This window comes from Pholcus phalangioides, unplaced genomic scaffold, assembly GCF_987345545.1.
Source record: "Pholcus phalangioides strain wild (caught in Gottingen) unplaced genomic scaffold, Ppha-v1.0 ptg000022l_1, whole genome shotgun sequence".
NCBI classification, from domain to species: domain Eukaryota; kingdom Metazoa; phylum Arthropoda; class Arachnida; order Araneae; family Pholcidae; genus Pholcus; species Pholcus phalangioides.
In genome coordinates, this window is record NW_028301615.1 from 37,792,166 (window position 1) to 37,813,645 (window position 21,480).

General features: G+C 35.3%; 1 protein-coding gene across 2 annotated transcripts in view; it reads right to left on the reverse strand.

Annotated features, from left to right (window-relative positions):
- Positions 1–21,480, reverse strand: part of LOC149070377 (poly(A)-specific ribonuclease PARN-like) — a 205,844-nt gene that overhangs the window by 154,455 nt on the left and 29,909 nt on the right. For both annotated transcript variants that reach the window (XM_089249733.1, XM_089249734.1), the window contains 2 exons: positions 18,471–18,549; positions 8,415–8,498 (listed from right to left, as the gene is read on the reverse strand). In XM_089249733.1, coding sequence (XP_089105859.1) covers positions 8,415–8,498; positions 18,471–18,489 — 103 coding nt within the window. In that variant the 5' untranslated portion in view covers positions 18,490–18,549. The remainder of the gene's footprint in view (positions 1–8,414; positions 8,499–18,470; positions 18,550–21,480) is intronic.

Consider the following 21,480-nt stretch of genomic DNA (forward strand, 5'->3'; position numbering starts at 1 on the left):
TATTATCACGCCATAACGGAGGTGGCTTAACTGCCACTCTTGAAAGTTCCTCTGTATTCGGCATCGAAAGTTTAGTATGCGTCAACGAAACTAGCGTGGTTTTAGAAACGAGATGAGAAACCTTCAAAAGTCACTTACTGTGCTGTTGCGTTGTCTGTTGTAATCCGAGTTCACCACTGCAGAGAAATGGCACACATTGTGGATGATATGTATTCCGACTCCAATTGATGAAACGGTTGATCATATTTAAGTTCATTTAATTTTAGAAAACTATTTACATCGGTTAACAATATTAATTTCACATTACAAAAAGGAGAAACTATACACTTGCGCGAGAGCAACACACTCTGAGAAAAAAGTAGGTCACGCAAGGGAAAACAGTTCGCTTGTCCCCTTTTTTCGCCTCTGCCTCCCACACATCAGGAGGTGCGCGTAAGGGGGCGAGAGATGACGCCACACACTAAATGGACCTGGAATCGATAAAAATATTCAGTTGCAATTTCAGAGTGAAATAACAAAGTGGAGAGCATTTCTACAACGAATTTTAGACGTGAAAATTTTTTTATCATCTAGAGGTCTCGCTTTTCAAGGAGAGAACACCAAGATTGGAGATGTTCATAATGGGAATTTTTTGGGGGTATTGGAATTGATAGGAAAATATTATGAAGTGACACGAGAACATCTTGCTAAAGTTAAAAAAAATCAGATGGAAGGTAAAAATATGAAAGGACATGCATATTATTTGTCATGGTATTCGCAAAATGAGTTTATTGGCCTTTGTGCGGAAAAGGTGCTCCAAACGATACTAAATCAAAGACGACATGCAATTTTCTATGGAATAATAGTGGATTCAACTACAGATATCTCTCGCAATGAACAGAATGTTCTAATTCTGAGATATATATTCCAAAACCCTGTTTCAAAAGAATTCGAAGTAAATGAACGTTTTATACAATTTATGAACTTCAGTGCGGCAAGTGGAGAAAAAATAACAGAAAAAATTCTTGAAACTCTAGAAATGCACAATATACCTCTTGAAGATTGCCGTTCACAGGGTTACGACAATGGCGCAAATATGCGCGGCAAAATAAAGGGTGTCAAGTCTTGTATCTTAAAAATGAACAAATATGCCTTGTTCTCTCCATGCGGAGCACATTCATTGAATTGCGTAGGAGTGAATGCTGAAAAAATCAATCCAGATATTCTAACATTTTTTGGAAATGTTGAAAGCTTCTACACATTGTTTGCTCACAGTCCTGCACGCTGGGAAGCACTAAAAAAGCATGTGCCGTTGTCTCTTCAAAGTCTGTCTGAAACAAGGTGGAGTGAGAGGATTCAAGCTGTGTGTCCAATTGTTAAGCATTATCCCGGCATTCTTAATGTGTTATGCGTTCTTTTAGGGGAGATGGCAACGAGTTTAACACCTTCTGCACTCAATATAGCTAAAGGTGTGAATAAGTATTTCAAATCTTTTAAAGGTTTGCTGATGACTGTTTTTTGGCACAAAATACTAGCCACTATTGACCAAAAAAACGTAGTTATGCAAAGCGAAGGAATATCTCTTGATGTTGAAATTTTGCTCATAAGAGATTTGGTGCAAGAGATGCAGCATTTACGAGATTCATGGGCGAATATACTCCAAGAAGCAAAAACAGTTGCTGAGGCTGTAGGATTGAAAATTTCCCGACAGTCAAAAAGCTAACACTGAGCAAGACTTTAGAGTTTCGGTTGTATTTCCAGTACTGGACTTCATTATCAATGATTTGATAACCCGATTCGAAACAGCTGAGATTGTATACGACATATTTTCACCAATCTTAAACTTTACCAAACTGGACGAAAACCAGCTCTCCACCAAAGTGGCAAGACTGATTAACACATTCGGAAAAGATTTCTCAGAAGATCTATTAAATGAAATTCTACACTTGAAAAATATCTACAATGCAGTTTTTGGCACACATGAAAAAAGCTCAATTAATTTATTGAATTCAATATACGATAAAAAACTGCAAGGAATTTTCCCTAATATCTGCTTTGCAATTAAACTGTTTTGCACAGTGCCAGTTACTGTTTCTTCAGCTGAAAGGTCATTCAGCAAGTTGGGAAATGCATTGAAAACGTGGCAAAGAAGCACAACAAGTCAAGAACGACTCAACAACTTGGCGATAATGTGCATCGAAAATGAATTTGCTAGGCATATAGATTTTTCTGATGTGATCGATAAGTTTGCAACCGCAAAAGTTAGAAAGCACAATATGATATGAATTTAATTTATATGTGCATAAATACTGTATATATTTTTCGTATTACTTGTTGCATTATTTATAATCTTTAAATTTTGATTAGGATATAAATTTAATAATTATGCTATAAATACTGTGTATATATTTTATATTACTCTTGTGTTACATCATTTATAATCTTGAAAACGTCGCATTATTCATAATTTTGAAATAGTATCGCATTATTCATAATTTTGAAATAGTATCGCATTATTCATAATTTTGAAATAGTATCGCATTATTTATAATTTTGACATATTATACATCATTGCGCACACATTCTAGTTCTTAAAAACATTTATTGGCATCGTCACGAAAAATGTGCCTTAATGGAATATAGCAATGAATAATCGTAATAAAATATGTCACTTATCATATATTTTGTTTCGTAAGTAAACCTAAACATATTTAACTCTTTAACGCCCAGATAGAAAACATGGGAGGGTCGTGAAAATACCAAGTTTTTTGTGTTCGAAGTGGACTCTTCCAAATTTCGGCCACTTTCCCTCTCCCCACCCTTTCTCCATGAGTTTCTATTCATGTCACCCTTTGCATTGGCATTCAAACTTTCATTTCAATGGATTTTCGGGAGATAATTCTACTGAAAACACCCCTTTCCTCACAGTATTATCTCTTTGTAAAATGCATGGAGTACCCTTAGTCCATTCTCAAGAAACATTCTAGTACATCAGCTTTTAAAATCCCATTGATAGGGCGTTGCAGTTGTCTTTTCCGTTCCCGCCTCTGACAAGAGCTTTCATCTTCTTTCCCGTTGGTGACAAAAGCCCACCAAAACATACCCATACCCCCTAGCTGGGCCAACTTGAGGCGGTTATGGGTATTAACCTACTCGGCCGACTTCGGGCGATCTGGGCATTATAGAGTTAAACCAGGACTTGACAAATCCCAGGTGGCAGATTACCATGGTGACTAGAAAATCGGAACTGGCACCTGAAATTTTATGCGTGTGATTGTTGAATTAGAGTCAAAGGATAACAGAAAAAGTTTTCTGATTTCATTCCAGTGTTTTCAACATATGAAAAGGAAATAAAGTGCCTGAAATGTAAAAAGTATTTAGGAATTTTTTTCACGAGTAAAAATCATGCTTAGCTCCTAAGAAATTCCACTGGTGTCTAAATATTTTCTCGATTTGTCAAGCCTTGATGTACACTATTTTTTTTTTAAATTTTATTTCACTATATTATCTTCTCCTGGAAAAGAATAAAGGATGGAGAGTAGGGATGGGATGGGGGGAGGGGGTAGTGGTATCCTGATGTGAAGGGGGCCCGCAAAAAATCCTGGTCTGGGGGGATCGGCACTAACATGGGGGGGGGGGGCCATGGCCGTATCGTATGCAGGATGTTTTCATGGGGGGGGGGGCCATTTAACATTCTTTTCTTCCCGAAAAAGGTTTTTTTCTTTTTACTGAAAAAATACACCATAATCTTTTTTCAAAGAAGGTGCACAAAAAATTTCGGGGGGGGGGGGGGGGGGACCCGACAGTAGCATGTGGGGGCCATGGGTATGGGGGAGGTAACTCCAAGGAAGCAAAGAAGATTTTGAAACCATTGATATTCCTCTTTCTTTTTTTTTACGAAGTTCTTTTATTTTCCCCAACGCTAAAAATGCTATTAAAAGATCAGTGAAGTTTGCCGACAACTAGCTGTAGAAGCTTGTGAGAAGATTTTTTTGGTTGTCCGATTTTGCCAATGGCCAATTCTTTATTGTGATTGTATGTTATTAGCATGGTTGTGCCTACAGCAACCGCATTGCACTAATTGCAGTAGTCGTCTTCTTTTTCTGCATGTTAGATAGCAAGTAAACGTACAGTATGTTTACTGCTGGCCAGAATTATTGCCACACATCAATATCGACAGCTCAGCACGGTGCCCCTAGCAACCACGATGCACACTTTGAGAACAATTGGTGTAAACAGTGAAGATGAAGTACAAACATAATTACTCTATCGAAGATCTAGGCATTTCATATTTGGATTTTCCAACAGGCGAATTCACTAGATAGTGGCGATTCATGTAATTCGTTGTTGAATGAAACTTATTAGCAATATCTTTGTAGATTTTTCGTGCAGAAACTGTTTCTCGTAGGATCTTGTTTCGAAACTTAACGGCAGAGTGTTATTGCTCTTAATTACCAGATTTGAATCGACAGACTTACAGTTCAAACTGTTGTGCTTGAGTGTGTAAGAAAAGTTTTTCTTCGATGAAAATACATCATGGTGAGTTTGTGTATTCTAATTTTCATTATAGCAAAGGTTAAGTAAAATGCAAAGAATTCTATATTGCATGTGAAATTCATTTTTCCCGACGATTTCCTTATATGTATTTAAATTTTTTTATCACTATTCATAGCAGGGCCGTGGCAAACATTATTTTTGCCACCCCCACAACTTTTAAATTCGATAATTTTGTAATGGTGTTCTTTGTTCCCACCTAAAACTGCCACCCAGGAGTCTCTCTCCCCCCCCCCCCCCCCCCCCCCCAGTTACAGCCCTGTTCAAAGTATGAAATGAAATATTTTACTGCGGTATAAATTTTCATGATGATAAATTACTGATGTATTCGGTGCCTAAGAGCTAGTTAGGGTGCTGAAGTTGGTGCATCTGACTGCGTGGAAATTGCTAGAACAGTCAAACCTCTTTCTTGTGGCACCCTTAGGAAAAATTTTCGAACTTTTCTCTAATTATTTTTTTCCTTTACCCTGATGTGATGCCTCCTCTGTGGCTCCATGGGTCTGCGTGAGTCACACCTCATTTGAGCAGCCATTGCCTATCGCATACTGAAAAAAAAAAATTTTAATTGTTGTTCCGCGCCCCCCCCCCCTCTCATAGGATTGTAGGAAAAATCTATAACCAGTGCTCTGGCATGACTAAATACTAATTCAATTGGTTATGATTAGTTAGTTGACCTCTTCACAGTCAACACTTCCAGGTTTTAATTATTGTATGTTATTCCGAAAGTATCCATCTACCTTAACCAGTCAGGTGGTTACGACTGCATACGCCGTCGCACCAATATTTAATCTAATTATTTCAATTTTTGAAAATTAATTAGTAATTATTTAAATTCTCATAATTTTTTGGTTGGTGATTTAAAAAAATGAGGAAGTCAGTTTAAATATATTCATAAAAAATTTTAATCAGGAAAATTCATTTTATTAGCTTCAAACTTTAAATAAGGAGAAAAAGGGAAAAGGAAGAAATTAATTGGTCACCTGACTGGTTAATTACCTTACCCTATCATAATTACATGCAAGTAAGCATGCATTGAAAGCATTTTGTATAAATTCAAAGATTTACGTAATAAAATATTTTTATAGATTAGACTCGTAGCAAAAATAATTATAAAGAAAAAACTATGACTTGTTTATATAAGAATCCAATAATGAATTCTTAGAAATTATTACTAAAGTATCTTATCACGGGAAATAAAAAATAAAAAAATTAATTTATTAAGTACTGGAGCTGAAGAGTAGTAAATAGATGATGAGAGATATATATTGTAGCAGCATATAAACAGGGATGTCTCTTGGGCTGTGCCACCGGCAAAGAGCACTGCTATAAGGAAAAGTATTACATCAAGAGTAAAGAGAAATACAATTGCAGAAAAGTTTAGAGAAAGAAAGAATGTGTTTCGTGTCTGTAAAAACACTCGAACTATAGTGAAAACTAATTTTTTATGCATTTTATCTAGCTAGTTGAGAATTTTCGGGATCGCTTCACTGATGAGGCTTATACACCAAAGTGACACGTAACCAATGTCATCTCGCATGGTGAGACTTTTGCCCCGAGGCTCAAGCCACCCATGATATACAGAATTTATATAAAAATATATTTGTTTTTTTCTTAAATATTTATTTTTACAAATACGTTTCTAATTTTTGATATCCTTCAAGGGGGAGGGGGTCCCCCCCCGGTTAACGCCTGTGTGAGCACCCACTGGTCGAAAATACTTCCGACGCCCCTGGGTACCTGTTACCACCAAGACAACATCATTGAACGACACCGTTACAGTGGTGCGTTATACTGGGTTCCAGAACAGATCTGCATGTTCAAACCAGAACCAGGAAAGCCCAAATTTATTGGAACATCATTCTGGAACAACATGTACGTTTGTTTATGGGTGCAGAATTTGTGTTTATGGATGACAACGCCCGTCCCCACAGAGCAAACATCGTAAACGAATGCCTTGAATCTGAGGATATAACCCGTATGGAATGGCTAGCATTCTCACCTGACTTGAATCCAATAGAGCATGTGTGGGACATGCTTGGCAGACGAGTTGCAGCCCGTCAACCACCTCCTACATATGTAACGGAACTTCGGAGAGCATTGCTTGCTGAGTGGAGTGATTTTCCCCAAGATCAGATCGATAATTTGATACTCAGCATGCCTAGGCGTTGTACGGACTGTATTTCATCGCATGGGAGACATACAATGTATTAACCATCATACCAACCATGTAATAGTAAGTTTTTGTAAAGAAGATATTTTTTACAATTGCTCCAGGGAGCAAAAATTGTAGTTTTTATGAATGGTATCATACATACACCATCGTTTTTGTTCTTTATCTTTTGTTTATCTTTTGTTTGCCGCTGTGGTGGTCGAGTGGTTATAGTGCCGGACTCGTGATGCGAGGATCCGGGTTCGAACCCCACAGTGGTGGTCGGCTGAAGTTGGTTTTCTGTGGTTCCCAACTTCAAGGCGCAAATGCGAGCCGATCTCCCCGTTAAAAAGTCTCGCCACAGAGAGCAACAGTCCTACAACAGTAAATCATTCAACCATAACACTTCACTCATAGTTAGTAAAAACTGGGGGCATATGATAGCACTACACATAACAAGCATTACACAGAAACAAACTTTACGTCAGGTTGCACTACACGTACCGATTCGTTGGGGGGTTCCGCGGGGGGGGGGGGGGGTATGTGTGGTGTAGCAGTAGTAGGTAGGGGCTCAGGGATCCATGATGTTCTTAAGTCAGCCACATCGTTGGGCAATTTGCCTGTTGTGGCATTGTATTTGTATTTGTATAATAAATGAGCTTTATGAATAAGTAACGTTTTTTTTGTTTCTGAACCTTTATTTGCCGGAGCTGGCATTATCCTCAATTTATGGACATGAGTGTATTTTACAAGTAGATATCTTGACAAAACAAAACTTGAAAATAGCGAGAGTGGTCTACAGATAAGTTTTCATCTTCTTGATACAACAACTGCATTAGTTCTCTTCCGGTAGCACCACCTTGTAAAGGCCAAAACAAAACAGACCTTAGATTTTTTTACTATCTTCTCATATTATCTTTACAATTCTCGTTTGGCATCATGATACCGATAATTTATAGCTGTCACCAAATGTGCAAAACTTGGCGGTATTTCTGGGGGTTTACAAAAAAGGGTTACAGGATATTTATAGGTAGTAGATGACATAATTTTTGTACATAATAGTACATCACTACATATAATATAGATATAGTTATAGACACAACTAAAAATTAATAAATGGTGCTAGAAGTTGCTCATCAATGCTTTGAACATGCTATTTATGATATGTTGGACTATACATAAAGAATTACGAGAAACAGGTCGGGTGAGAGCATTTTTGAATTTTTTAATGTAGACTAGTTAGCATGTCTTCTGCAAATAAAGGAGTATTTGAAATTCATCCAATGCTCTGCTGTAACTGGAATAGAAGTCAGATCAACTGATGGATATTAAATATATATTGTGTCTACAATGTAAGAATGGTGTGCTGTGCGCCAGAAAAACATTGAATATCTTAGCTTACAAAAATGGATTCATCAAAGGTGTTTCTATCTCATCACGGACATTATAAATAAATCACAAACTATCTGTGAATTGGTGATATAAAGTAGAAAATTTCTTATTATAGCGTATATTCCTTATACTCCGAAATATCTTCATTCAAGTACAACTTAAAAAATAGGTAGCATCAGTTTCAACTTTTACTTCCCCCCCAAGTACCAATGACCCATTTATGGAACATCGTAGAAAACAAAGAAGCATTTTTTACTTGAAATTTTGAATTGGATCTATGAATAGGAATTTAAAAGAACCAAGAATCCTAACTTTCAGAAAAAAAAGTAAAAATGCTTACCTAGACCAGTGAACTCTGTATCTATGCAGAGAAAATCGCTCTTTTTTATAATATCGAGAGCCAAAGGCATGGTTGTTTTTACATCTACAAACAAAAGGCAAAGCTCACCATTAAAAAATAATTCAAGACTGTATTTAGAATGAGAGAGAGAAACACAGTCAGTATCAATAACATATTCACTATTATCAAAGTTTGACAAATGGAAAAATTTAAGTACTGGCACAGTTTCTTAGAAGACAAGCTTTTTTTTACAAGTAAAATGGTCCAATTCAGAACATTATACTTTTTTTTCTCCCCCCCCCCCAGATGTTGGTTACCTCTTTACATGTCAGCATGCTGCAGATAAAAATTCTGAAAATCAGACCAAATCATCAGACTTTTAAAATTAGCAATCTAACATAGAAAAATTTAGGCACCAATACTGATTTCTCTTTTTGGTTACCAAGAATTTGATAAGCCCTCCTTCTAAACTCAGAACAACCACACACCAAAATTTAAAACTATACCCTTATTGTGTGAATAGCATTAGAATATATCTAGCAATATCAAAATACATACTGAATGGTTGGACTATAATGTCCTTTAATTTGGCAGTGATGGCTTGTATTCGATGCTTAAGAAACTCCTGTAACTTATTCTAGGTACAAAAGGTATGAGTACAGCCATGCATTAGGCTGCTCGCAACCCCGGACTGATGCAAAGCATCTTACTTTTGTTACCTCAAAAGAGGCAGAGTTGTGTTGGAAAAGTTAGCAAAGATTTATTTATAGTGGTGGCTCCCATGCTCGCAAGTATCAAATCACTTGCGTTGCTCTTCCAATGAAGATAGCCATCAACTCAATGCAACATACAAGCCATTTGACTAAAATAGATAACTAAACCGAATGACTAGGGGAAAAAAATTACACATAAGGGTAGTCTGGGATTTCAAAAGAAGTAGGGAAAAGACTTGCGAGCAAGTAAAGGCCTGTTTACACGAGGCAAGCGCTTTAGTGGGCAACTTAATTTTAACTTACCGATTCTTCTTGAAACTGTCCACACGATGAATGGCAAGTAGGCGCTCATTGGATAATTTTTACGGAGATGAGCGCAGTTAGCGCATGCGCGCTTCAGTCTACTCAAATCCACGGAGAGAGACAGACGCACAACGCGCGGGAGTATAATAGTAATAATTTTTTATTTATCTGGCATTCAGAGAGGTGCTTTTTTTAAAGCTCATAGCTTTCGTAACGATGGATGAAGATGATCAGGTAGAACTTAAGAATACTGTGATCAGAGCCACATTATATGATATATTTTTTAAAGAATAAAAATTTATTCACTTAAATAAATTTATTCAATAAAAAAGGGGAAACTTTTTTCTCACTTGCGCGAGAGCAACACACTGAGCAAGAAGTAGGTCACGCAAGGGAAACAGTTCGCTTGTCCCCTTTTTTTGCCTCTGCCACCCACATAAGGGGGGGGGGGCGAGAGATGACGCCACAGGGGAAAAAAGAATACACAACATATTATAAACTTATGTAAGTCATCTAGAAGAAATATAAGATTTCTCTATTTCTCGTCCAAGTTGTAAATATCGATTATATGATATTTTAATCGAAGTTGAAGAGGAGATAAATTATGAATTATGGAAATACTGGAGAAGATTCTTGGCATTCGTAGGGAATTCTAAGGGTTAAAAATTAAATAATAAAAATTCATTAAACAAAAATTATTTTCAAATTTTCGAAATCATCATTATTTTTTAATTTAATCTATAGAGATGACATCTTTATGTTAAATATTTGATCATGTATTTTTACAACAGATGGCAGCAAATTCGTTCTGGACGAGAGAAATATTCGAAACCCCCCTCCAGTTTTTAATATATAAATCCTCCCCACCCGATATATATTTTTGAATCTTCAATTTTTTCCACTCCTGACATCACGTAGACAGAATATTCCATAGCTTTTTCCAACATCGAATAATTTTTAGCTTGTTTGTTAAGGTAATTTTCATTTCTATAGTTCAAAAAACATTCATGGCGAAGATATTTTTCAACAAACTTGAAGGTTGTCTCCTCTGGCCACCTCACCGTCCAATATTTCCACGGAATTCTAGCGAAACTTCAGGAGACGACGGAGTATGAACAGGTTCACGCTTGAGATCAAAATAAACCCCTCCGTGAGAGAGCAAAATGACCCCTCCAGCGCGGCAGGTCACGCCCACTGGCGCATGCGCATAGGTCTACTTAACCGGAAAAAATAGAACCGTTCTTATCTGACTTATCAACTAAATCACTTCTGCACTTGCGCACTTGTCAACTAAAGCCGTGTAAACGGCCCTTATCGTCTGCATACATTGTATCGTACTTGGCAACTAAAAATTAAGTTACCAACTAAAGCGCTTGCCTCGTGTAAACGGGCCTTAAGAAGAAGTTGGCATTTGAAGTGGGAGAGATTTGACAATGGTCTAATGGCACAACGTATACAAAATATATGTACAGCACCTCCACTGCAATGAGAAACAAATCCTCCATCAACAGTGCTGGGCAGTTTTATTTCCCTTTCCTTTTATGGAATATGAAATATACACACACACACAGAGCCTCCATTGACAGTGCTGGGCATCACATTTGAATTACTCACATATATATATTATTTAGATTACAAAAATGCCCTTTTTTATACTATTGGGAATGCATGTAAACATTACTGTGAAGGTGATACAGTGGAATATCGATAACTTGACATCTATTATTCCCTTGGTTAGCCCAATACAAATTTCAATTTACTCTCTAACTTGACACAGTTTGGCTAACTCCCTTAAAAGAAAAAGAGCAAAAATTTGGTTGAACGCTGATTATGTATGTCATTTGGTTGTCATTGTGATCATCGGTGGCCGTGAATGCAATAGCTCCAAGCGAACTCCATAATTTAATTTTAAAACCAAAAGTTTAAATTTTCAAAAAAATAGAATCGGGAAAACTCAGTGAACTCGCCGAAGAATATGGAAATATCATTTCAACATTTGCTAAAAAGTGAGGGAAATTTTTTTTTCAGCATTTCAATCTTCTTATGAACCAAGCAGAAAACACATAAGAAATCAGAATTCAGTGATGTAGAGGAAGCAACTCTTTTGTGGTTCAAATCCCTCGATCTCACTCAATTCCGAAATTTTTGTTATAGATGCAGTTGAAATGATTGATTCTGCATGGAACTCAGGCACGAGTGCCACTATTTGGAACTGTTTCCATCATGCTGGTTTTTGTTCTGAGGAAAATGATTATTTCTCCGATGATTCCCCCCAGATTAAGTATGGAGAAAGCAAAAATAGCACTATCTGTGACTGTATTGACGATGAATTTGTGAGTATTGAATCTGATCTTGTAACTTCAGGACATTTAAAAGATGACGATATTCTAGAATCAATCAACCAAAGCAAGTGCTTCATGTTTTGAAGAAATAGAATCAGGAAGTTCAGATGAAGAAGTATCTGCACCATACTCCATGATATATTAAAAACTCGATACGAAAAGATGTAAAAGATGTGATACGTTGCTTCCTACGCAGTCCGAGAAAAGCCGAACAATCATGGGATAAATTGAATAGTATATAGAGGAATTTTTGTTTTCTCTTCGGAAAGAAAAACAAGCAAATATACTTCATTATTTTTCATGAGGTAAATTTTTTTTATACATTTTGAAACATCCGAATTTAAATTAATGAGAATTGACATTTTATTTAATGCAATTGTTAGAATGTATATAATTATGTACACAAAAACGATCAAACAAAAATTTAGAGTGAAATCCTGCTAACTCTACATCCGCTTAAGTCGACATGTTTGTCGATACTTTTGGAGTGCTGAGTTACAGAGAGTCTACTGTATTACACCATTGAGCTCACACAAATATTCAAAGTTACAAAATTATAACCATACTATGAAAGTGTGACGAGAATAATGGGCCTCACATTTGAATTTCTCCCATATATTTAAATAATATATTTATATAATATACGCTATTTACATAATATAAATTTCCCTTTTTATGTTTATATAATTGCAGGGTGGAAAATGAAAATTTTTATTTTTGTAGCAGAAAAAATTATTTTCTATAGAAGGAAAAATTTTGTTTTTGTAGCACTTTAAAATTTTGGCTGTAAATAAAATACACCGTTTTTATATGCATATATGCAGTAGCGAACACAGGAGTACTTTTTACTTCAAAAAACAGTGATATCTCAACTCAGAAGAATGGGGGGGGGGGGGGGGAGAGAGAGGGGGGTGTGTCTCCCCCCCCCCTCCCCCCCAAGGCACAAAATACATAGAGCTTTCTTCTATTTACATATTAGAAGTCAGAAGAAATATTTTTATGTACTTTTTAAATTTTCTGATAAAAAAATTTTGAGACTTCTTGATATTTATATTTCAACATTCTTTACAATATCAACAAATGAGTCATATATGGACATATGGTATTTCAGATTTCAAAGATAATTTGAAAATTAGTGTTTTTAGATTTAGCTTGTAGACTTGGTAATCACTAATTTAAAAAAAAAAAATCACTAAAGGAGAGGCTTGAAAATCATTAAAAAAGTTATTTTTTTTGTTTTTGCCACTGATGCAAGTCTAAGTAATGTTTTTGTTCTCTTCGGTTTCAAACATTTTTGAATATGCTTGATCTTTCTTCTTTTACCACAGAATTTACCCATTTCATATTTAAAGCAATAAGTGTTGCTTTTTGAGTTCATTTTTTATCATTATCACTTTGATTCAACAATACTTTGAGATGACTTCTTTTCTTGGGTCATTCTTAGAATATTTATTCGAAATTCTCAGAGATTTAATAGTGATTAAAAACTATAGACTTAAATTATTTTTAATTTAAGCTATAGAAATAAAAACTATAGAATAATGATTAAATAATTAGAAATGCAAGAAAATGATTCTATTTTCACAAAAAATTCAATCTGAGTACATCTGTTTTCACTCCCTATTTTCAACTGATTTGTGGTTGCTCCATATATTTTATTTTCCAGCATCTTTAAAAATTTTCAGTCTCTTGTTTTACTCCCAAGTTTTCTATTATTCATCTTCTACAATTCATTCTCTCGATATGCTATTTCTTTTTACGTTATTCGCCAGCATGTTTAGTGTTCAATGGAAAATAGTTTCCAGATCAGCATTAATTAAAATTACTTTGTCTAGACCAAGGTTGTGGTTGGTTTCAAAGGAACAAAAAGATAATTCATGTAAGTGTTGCACTTGTTATGTGTTCAAGTGTTGCCATCTATCTTTCAAATCAAAAATGAGAATGAAAATTTTTTCTGCAAATTTCAAACTATGACTGTATTGGATGGAATAATTTTCAGAAACCATTGTAATTTCTGATTCATTTCATCTAGCTGGAACACAACTCAGATAGTGTACGATAAATATGTATATATAAGTTTATGAAGTAAGTGAACATAAAGCCCAGGATAAAAGCTTTAATGACTACAGTACCTATGTTTTTACTCACCACAGCTTATACAAATCATTGAGTTTACAATACCCCAGATAATTTTACTCATGTAGCTTATATGCCAGAGAGTCACTAAAATGATGTCTTGCGCATGTGAGAATCTTACCTCAAGACTTCCTTGCTCCTTCACATGATTGCACAGGGGCTATTATATATTTTTTAATAAAGGGACCCATGAAAAATTGTGACCCAGGTGTGCATGGAACATAGCAAATATGATAATGATGAGACAAAAATGGTCACTGTAGCTAAGAGGGATGCTAGCTTGTTACCATATTATTTTCATTATCAGAGTTGTCTACCACATACCCAAAGAAAAGTTTTGTGAATTTTGTTGACCTCTGCTTGTCTGCCTAAATAAGCTTTGCTGGAATCTTATATCAAATACCTTTCAAACCAACCACGACCACAGTCTAGACCAGTGGTTATCAACCGGGGGCCATGGGCCCCCAGGATATTCCAGAGAGGATATGGAGGAAAATATTGCAAAAGGGGAGCCATGGCTGCTGATAAGAGGGCCCATGAAGAAATTTATTAAAATAGTAACCAAAAAAATTTCATTTCAAACAAAATGCATAGAATATTTTTTCACAATTTTTCCCCTATTTAAGTAACATTAACATAAAGATTTGATTGATTTTTGATTGGTTGGCAGGATATTTCAATGCCGAGCATAAGGATCTGAGTAGTTGGAAGATGAAATTTAGCACTTGAAATATCAAAAATTTTAAGTTTCACGAAAACAAACACAATGATTTTTTTGCATGTGTGTAACCAATTTCTCATAAGTAGGGCTCCAATTTTTATGACCTAAAGATGAAATGTGGCTGCTGATAAGTAGGGATACGTAAATTTTGTATTTACAAAATAACAGCGACAAATACAAAATTTACGAAATAAATGCGAAAAATGCAAAATTTGCCAACTTCGCGAATAAATGCTGAAATTTGATTTTTTTACTACTTTTTCGCGAAATCTAGGTAATTTACACTTTTTGAAGTGGAAAAGTGATTTTGCTCAGTACTTGTGAGCGTGCTTGAAAGGGAAACCACAAGCATCACTTCTTTCCTCTTTGATGTTGTGTTAGATGTAAATACAGTCGAGTTTGGTTATACATAGCCCCTAGGTGATTCGAGAAATGTATTTAATAAGCGACGTGTATGTTATAAGGGAGGTGTTGAAATTAGATTACGTAGCAATGACATATGCATTATTGAGATTGTCATGGAAAAAATAAGCTTATGCCTCACATAATTGAAATATAATGTAGCATGAAGATAGTTTTTAATTGGTATCTGAAAATTTTGGAAATTTATTTAGAAAACGAGATAATATACAATAACATGCAGATATTTTTTGAAATGTTAATGAGATTGTTTTGAGTTTATGCTAATGGTTTTTCCCTTTGAAGTTGACAGTATTGTACAATTAAAAATAGAGAAAAAATAATCCCATATTGATGTTCATGAATTCACCAATCAATAGGTTCACCAATCTCGAATTAGCCACCAGTACTCCCAAGGGCGTAGCAGGGGACGGGGGACGTGGGGGACTGCCCCCCTCCCCTCCGAAATGTGAGAAAATGACCGAAAGAAGGGGAAAAAAGGCCAAATCCATTGTTCTGTCACTTTGCCCCCCCCCCATTCCCTCGAATGAAATTTCTGGCTACGCCCCTGAGTACTCCACCAATTTCAACTTGAATTGAGACCACCAATAAAAAGATCACAAAGTTATAAAAACAAGTAAAAATTACATAATTCGAAAAGCATAGACGATACAGTTCTGCACAGCAAGACAGGATTTTATTAAATGTCAAAATTTTATTGCCAAAATAGTTAAATTTATTATTGACAGGTGGCACTAAAGTTTACCATTTACCAATTATAATATTCAGTGCTATCTGTTGGTTAGGAAGTGTAACTATTTCATCCATGTATTTTTGCGTTTATTAAAAAAATTTAGGTCTAAGATATCACCTGTATATACAAATAAAAGGCTGTTTTTGACTATATTTTCCTGGGTTCTTTTCTTTTTTTTGCAGTGTTCTGGATTAGTTTTTTGGTTAAGCCCGTTTTTTTTGGTTTGCCACAGTGTATGTTTTAAGCAGGGTATGTTATAACAGAGATAAAATGTATAGAAGACGTGAATGGGCCAAATTTTAAGGATTGCACAGCCATATTTTTTATCCACCGGTTATAAGTGTACTCGACCGTATATGCAACTTTTTTTGAATTTCGGAAAATGATGCTGCAAAAAGCATTTGAAAAAAATGGTTAAATTAATAGAAGAGATATATATATATATTTTAAATGCAAAATTTTTTTGATTTAAACCGTTTCATTTATTCGAGTTGCTGTTTTTGTGTGTGTGAAAGTGAAATTTTTCATTTGGAATTTTTTATTGTGAATAAATGCGAAATTTCTGATCTGAATTTTTTTTTTGGGGAATAAATGCAAAATTTCTGATTTAAAATTTTTTTTAAAATTTACATATCCCTACTGATAAGGTATTAGCTACTACGTTTCTTCTTTAGATCATAAAAATCATAGCCCTTGTCATAAGCTTGTGTTATCAATAATTATAAGGTTTCCAGATGTTTCCAAGGCATCCACTTTATTGACAGTGATTGACAGTAACATTTATTTGAAGACAACTAACTAAAAAACAACGTTAAATGTGGATCAAACGGTTTTGTTGGCATCAGAAGAGACGGGGCAAAAACTTTGTAATTGGGTTTTTGAGCACACATAAAAGGTTTGCATTTTTATTAGAATCACTATACAACCCCTTGCAACATGAATGGCATAGCTGAGTACTACACGTTATTTGGATAATTTTTCTAATTGAAAGTATTCCTGTAGGGTGAACGCGGTTTGCCAGTAAAATACTATACGTTTTGTTACCTATGGACATTATATATAGTAGTGTCTGTTATGTGAAATATTGTGTTGTGTTTAAGCCAACTCACACGTTGCTTCGTTCGCCTGTGGAAGAGAGGTCACATTATCAACCAAAAAGCCACTATGTCATTCAACGAGACAGATTTTCATGATGAATGTTGAATGTAAATCTCACCATATCAAAATTATAATCAATAAACCAATAATTTTCTTATTTGAAATCTGATTATTTATAATTTCTGATTAGCTTGAAATTTTGATTCACCCAAATTCAAATTTAACCAAGAAAAACTAATTTGTAAATAATTCAAACTTCATCCTGTACAGTAGCTTGATGACATTATGCCGTCTTCAAGCGCATTGTTTGCACTGATTGAAAATAATTTATTATATATATTTTTTTTTACTGTGTTGTATTATGTTTATTTTGCTTTTTCGTTCTTTTCATAAATTAAAAATAAATTCAAACACATATTTATGCTTCAAACAATATTTGAACAATTGTATTTCAACAGGAAAACGGAGGGGGGGGGGGGGTAGGAAATTGATCATGGTCGCAAGGGGCCACAGGAATGAGAAATGGTTGAGAGGGGACCATGAGCAAAAAAAGGTTGAGAACCGCTGGTCTAGACCATAGTTTCCCAACCTTTTTCATCCCATCAACCCCCTCCCCCCAATGCAATCTAACCCAAAGGATCCTATGTTATACCCCGTAGCTTCTACCGCCCCCCCCCCGCCTGGAACATTCCATCCCCTGGGGGCACAAACACCCACATTGAGGATCACTGGTCTAGACAAAGTAATTTTAATTAATGCACAGCTGGAAATCATTTACGATTGAACACTAAGCATGCTGCTGAATGACGTAAAAGGAGATGACATATAAAGAGAAAGAATAGTAGAAAACAAATAATAGAAAACTTGGGAGCAAAAAAATAGATTGAAAATCTTTTAAAGGCGCTGAAAAATAAATATGTGGATCAATCACAAGTCATTTAAAAATAGGGAGTGAAAACAGATGTACTTGGATTGAATTTTTTGTGAAAATAAATCAAAGGAGTCCATTATTTTTTTCTTTGGGAAAAAATAGCTGGAAACAGCAATTGAAGGTTTTTTGTTTTTTTTGTTGTTGTTCTGTGGATGAGCGTCAATTTGTATAGTTTGAACCCATTATATACGTTGTCGGAAGCCTTGGTGCCAAATCCTGGGGAGGGGACCTCAAGCTAATTCCATTTTTGGACCCAAGAAATAAAATTGTAGAAGGACAAATGACATCACCTAAAAGTCAGATTCTATTGTGACGCAACGTCAAAGTTTTTTTAAGGGAAAATTTTGTTTTTGGTGCAGAATTTAAAAAATTTGGCATTTTTGTAGCAGAATGTAGCAGATGTCGGAAATTGTAGAAGATTTTCCACTCCTATAAATTGGTGATGCACATAAACATTACTATGTACAATACTTATGGGGAACAAATGTCATTATGAATGTCATACAAATATTCAAGGTTACTAAATGACTTACTACCTACCTACCTACTATGAAAGTTTGTGTACAAAAACACAACATTCTTCCGATTGTCAGCGACCCTACAGATGATTAAAAAAATAAAAAATCAGCTGATAAAAAAAAGAAAAATTGTAAACTTACTTGTCTGGTTAACTTCCATCTTTGAAGTTAGAATATTATATAGTTCTTCAGTTTATAGAGACAGATGTCATTCTTTAGCCTGAAAAATTTGTAATAATAACAGTACAAAAATGGGTAAAATGAAAGCAAAAAACTATGGACATAGTAGCATGAGAACATGGTGGATAAATTAAGGACTAAATAATAAAATGTATATGAATAATATTGCATTTCTTCAAGAAATTTCATTTACACTTTAGGCCTGCTTTAAGAAAAAGATGTGAATTAGCTGAAACTGGAAAAAAACTTTCTCTCAGTCACCTATACAAGATTTTAATAAAATGTATAATCCTATTTGCATGTGAATACCTAAACTGCAGACAGTGTCAGTTTCCTTTGTAACATCAACACTGAGGCAATGCAATTACAAAGGACGTAAGGGCAGTCTAAGTCTACAAACTTCTTTAAGAAGCCCTGTGATTGGAAAAATCAACAGAATTGCTACATCTGTGCTATACTAACCAGGGCTGCCACTGGGGGAGTGGGGGCAAACTGATTCGGTACCCCAGCAGTAGTGTATTTACAGGGGCGAAAAGTGGGCTATAGCCCAGGGTGGTAAATTTTGGAGTATAGAAAGAGGGGAGGGGAAAAACATTTTTTTAAATACACATTTCGTAAACGTGTGGAAGTGCCATGTGTTATTTCTATTGTAAATATATAATTTTCAAACCATATTGTTAATTTTTATTTATTTTTTGTGTTTTTCCACACAGACTACCATTGAAGTAAAAAAAAACATGCGATTGTCTAACCTTCCTATTTACAGTGTTATTCACTGTGCTTTCCAGCTGACCACAAAGAACATTTCAATAGCTCAATTTCGGCTCTCTTTGAAAGTAAAGACAGAACATTCTTTAATGTAGGTTTTCTGAATACGAGGGGAAAAAATATAGTCTAATTTTAATGACGCCTGCCATATGAGAAAGAATCTTCTGCAACAAAGATGCTTTTATTGGTGCCGGTTGGGAATTTCGCGAGTCTTTAGGCTATGGTTGACCATATGGGGGATAGAGAAACAGTGCTAAGTGGATATAAACTAATGGATGAACTCGATTAGAATACAATTTTTTTAAACTTGTTTGGGAACCGAAATGGGATGAAGCTGGCCAATCCAGAACATCCGTGTGCAGTCACTAATTGGAATATAAAGAAATCATGGTACAGAATGGTAGGCTATTGAATTACGTGATATTCAACTCTTAATTGACCAAGTAGCATTTTTAAAATTGGCAAGTATTTATGAAATTAAAAATAAGCATTTAATAAATTTTATATCAGAAATGTATGGCGGATGCAGGCCTTATGTCAAGTTCATAAACATTCTTTTTTTTTCCCGATACAGCGAAGCATACGTTTATGTGGTGCTTATTCCAAGAAATACAGTACTATGTTAAACTACATGCACTGCAATTAAAAAACATACGCAATGAAATATAGAAACAAAAGACCACAATAAAATATTTATTAGTCATTGCTCATTTTGTTTTTAATTCTAATAAAAAAAATTAATTGCCACTCAGTAAATTCCATATTAATTCGTATTTAGAATAAATTTAATATAATAAATTTGATTATTCAGACCTGTAGAATTGAAATTTTGGAAAATTGTCAGGAAACTGATGAACATACCAAGTTTCAGAAACCATGAAGTTTCATGGCACATTTTTGGTCACTGATTTTAAATGTGGCTCATTTTTGACATGTAGCAAATTTTTCCACAGAAATTAATTTCAGTATCACAGGAGAAAATCTATAAAATATCTAAAAAATATCCAGGAATCGGGTGGCAACAGCTATAGTCCATTTCAGGTTAACTTTGCAGTGAAGAGGAAGCTACGAGGGAACCGCATCACTCGTTGCTATGGGAACGAAAGCCTCTTAACCTATGTATCGATGCGCGGCCTCAGTAAGGTATGGCTGATTCTCGCCAATCGCGCAGAAAAAAATATTTTTTACGTGTAACGAAATGCTTGTAGAAAAAATTGGTCAGTTAGTAACAAAAAATTAGCTAATGAAAAAAAAAATCATTGTCGATACTTTCAGAAATTAAAGTGCGGTTTCTGAAATCATTTTTTTTTTTAATTGAAAATTATCTTAGTAACTCCTATTAACCCGGTTTTCACGTTTGAATTTGGGAATAGCCCCAAATAATAATAAAAATGATACGGAAAAATTTAGAATTCTTTTACTCACTTTTCTTGCCGAAATTTCCGTCGCTCACCCACCCAAACGCACGGTATACGTCGATGCCACTTATTATCACTACAGTTTTAGTCATTTTTCACGGATTCCCACTTGATCCCATATGGAATCCTCACTTGACGTTGTAGAACTATCGGATTCTCTATTACTTATTAATTGTTGTTGCTCCGTCAAGCCACCTGCAATCCAAAATTCCTCTTCTTTTTCAATAGCGTGCTTTATGCATTATTGCCAAAAAGAACGGAGAACGTTTTAGTGTGTCTATTCTCTGGTGAAAAGAAAGATACAACTGTCACAAGAAAAAAACGCACTGCAAGTCTAAACCATTGTGGGTCTCTCTCTCTCTTGCTTATTTATATTTATCTGGAGAGACACTGAAGGGGCATCTGGAGGAACAGCCTCTGCTGTGGGGGGGGGGGAGGAAGTTGGTGTGGGTGAAAAATAGACATCACTTATGTCAACACCCTGCACTATCGGCTATTGGAATTCAGAAACCACCCCTATCCTACGAACACGGCAAGAAATAGATATAAAAAAACGGGGGGTTGGAACCGTAATCTACACCCATAAAGAGAGCCTCTCACAACTGTATCGGCGCTGTCGTGCAAGAGGGACACTTGCTGTAATCTATGAGTGAATATCTGAATTCGTTGGAGGTTATTTTCGCGAGAAAAAAAAACTGATTGAATATTCGTCTGGGTGTGTAGGCCTATAACTACATGCAAAACTGAATGAAAAATTCTATCGGAAAAAATTCAACAAAATGACG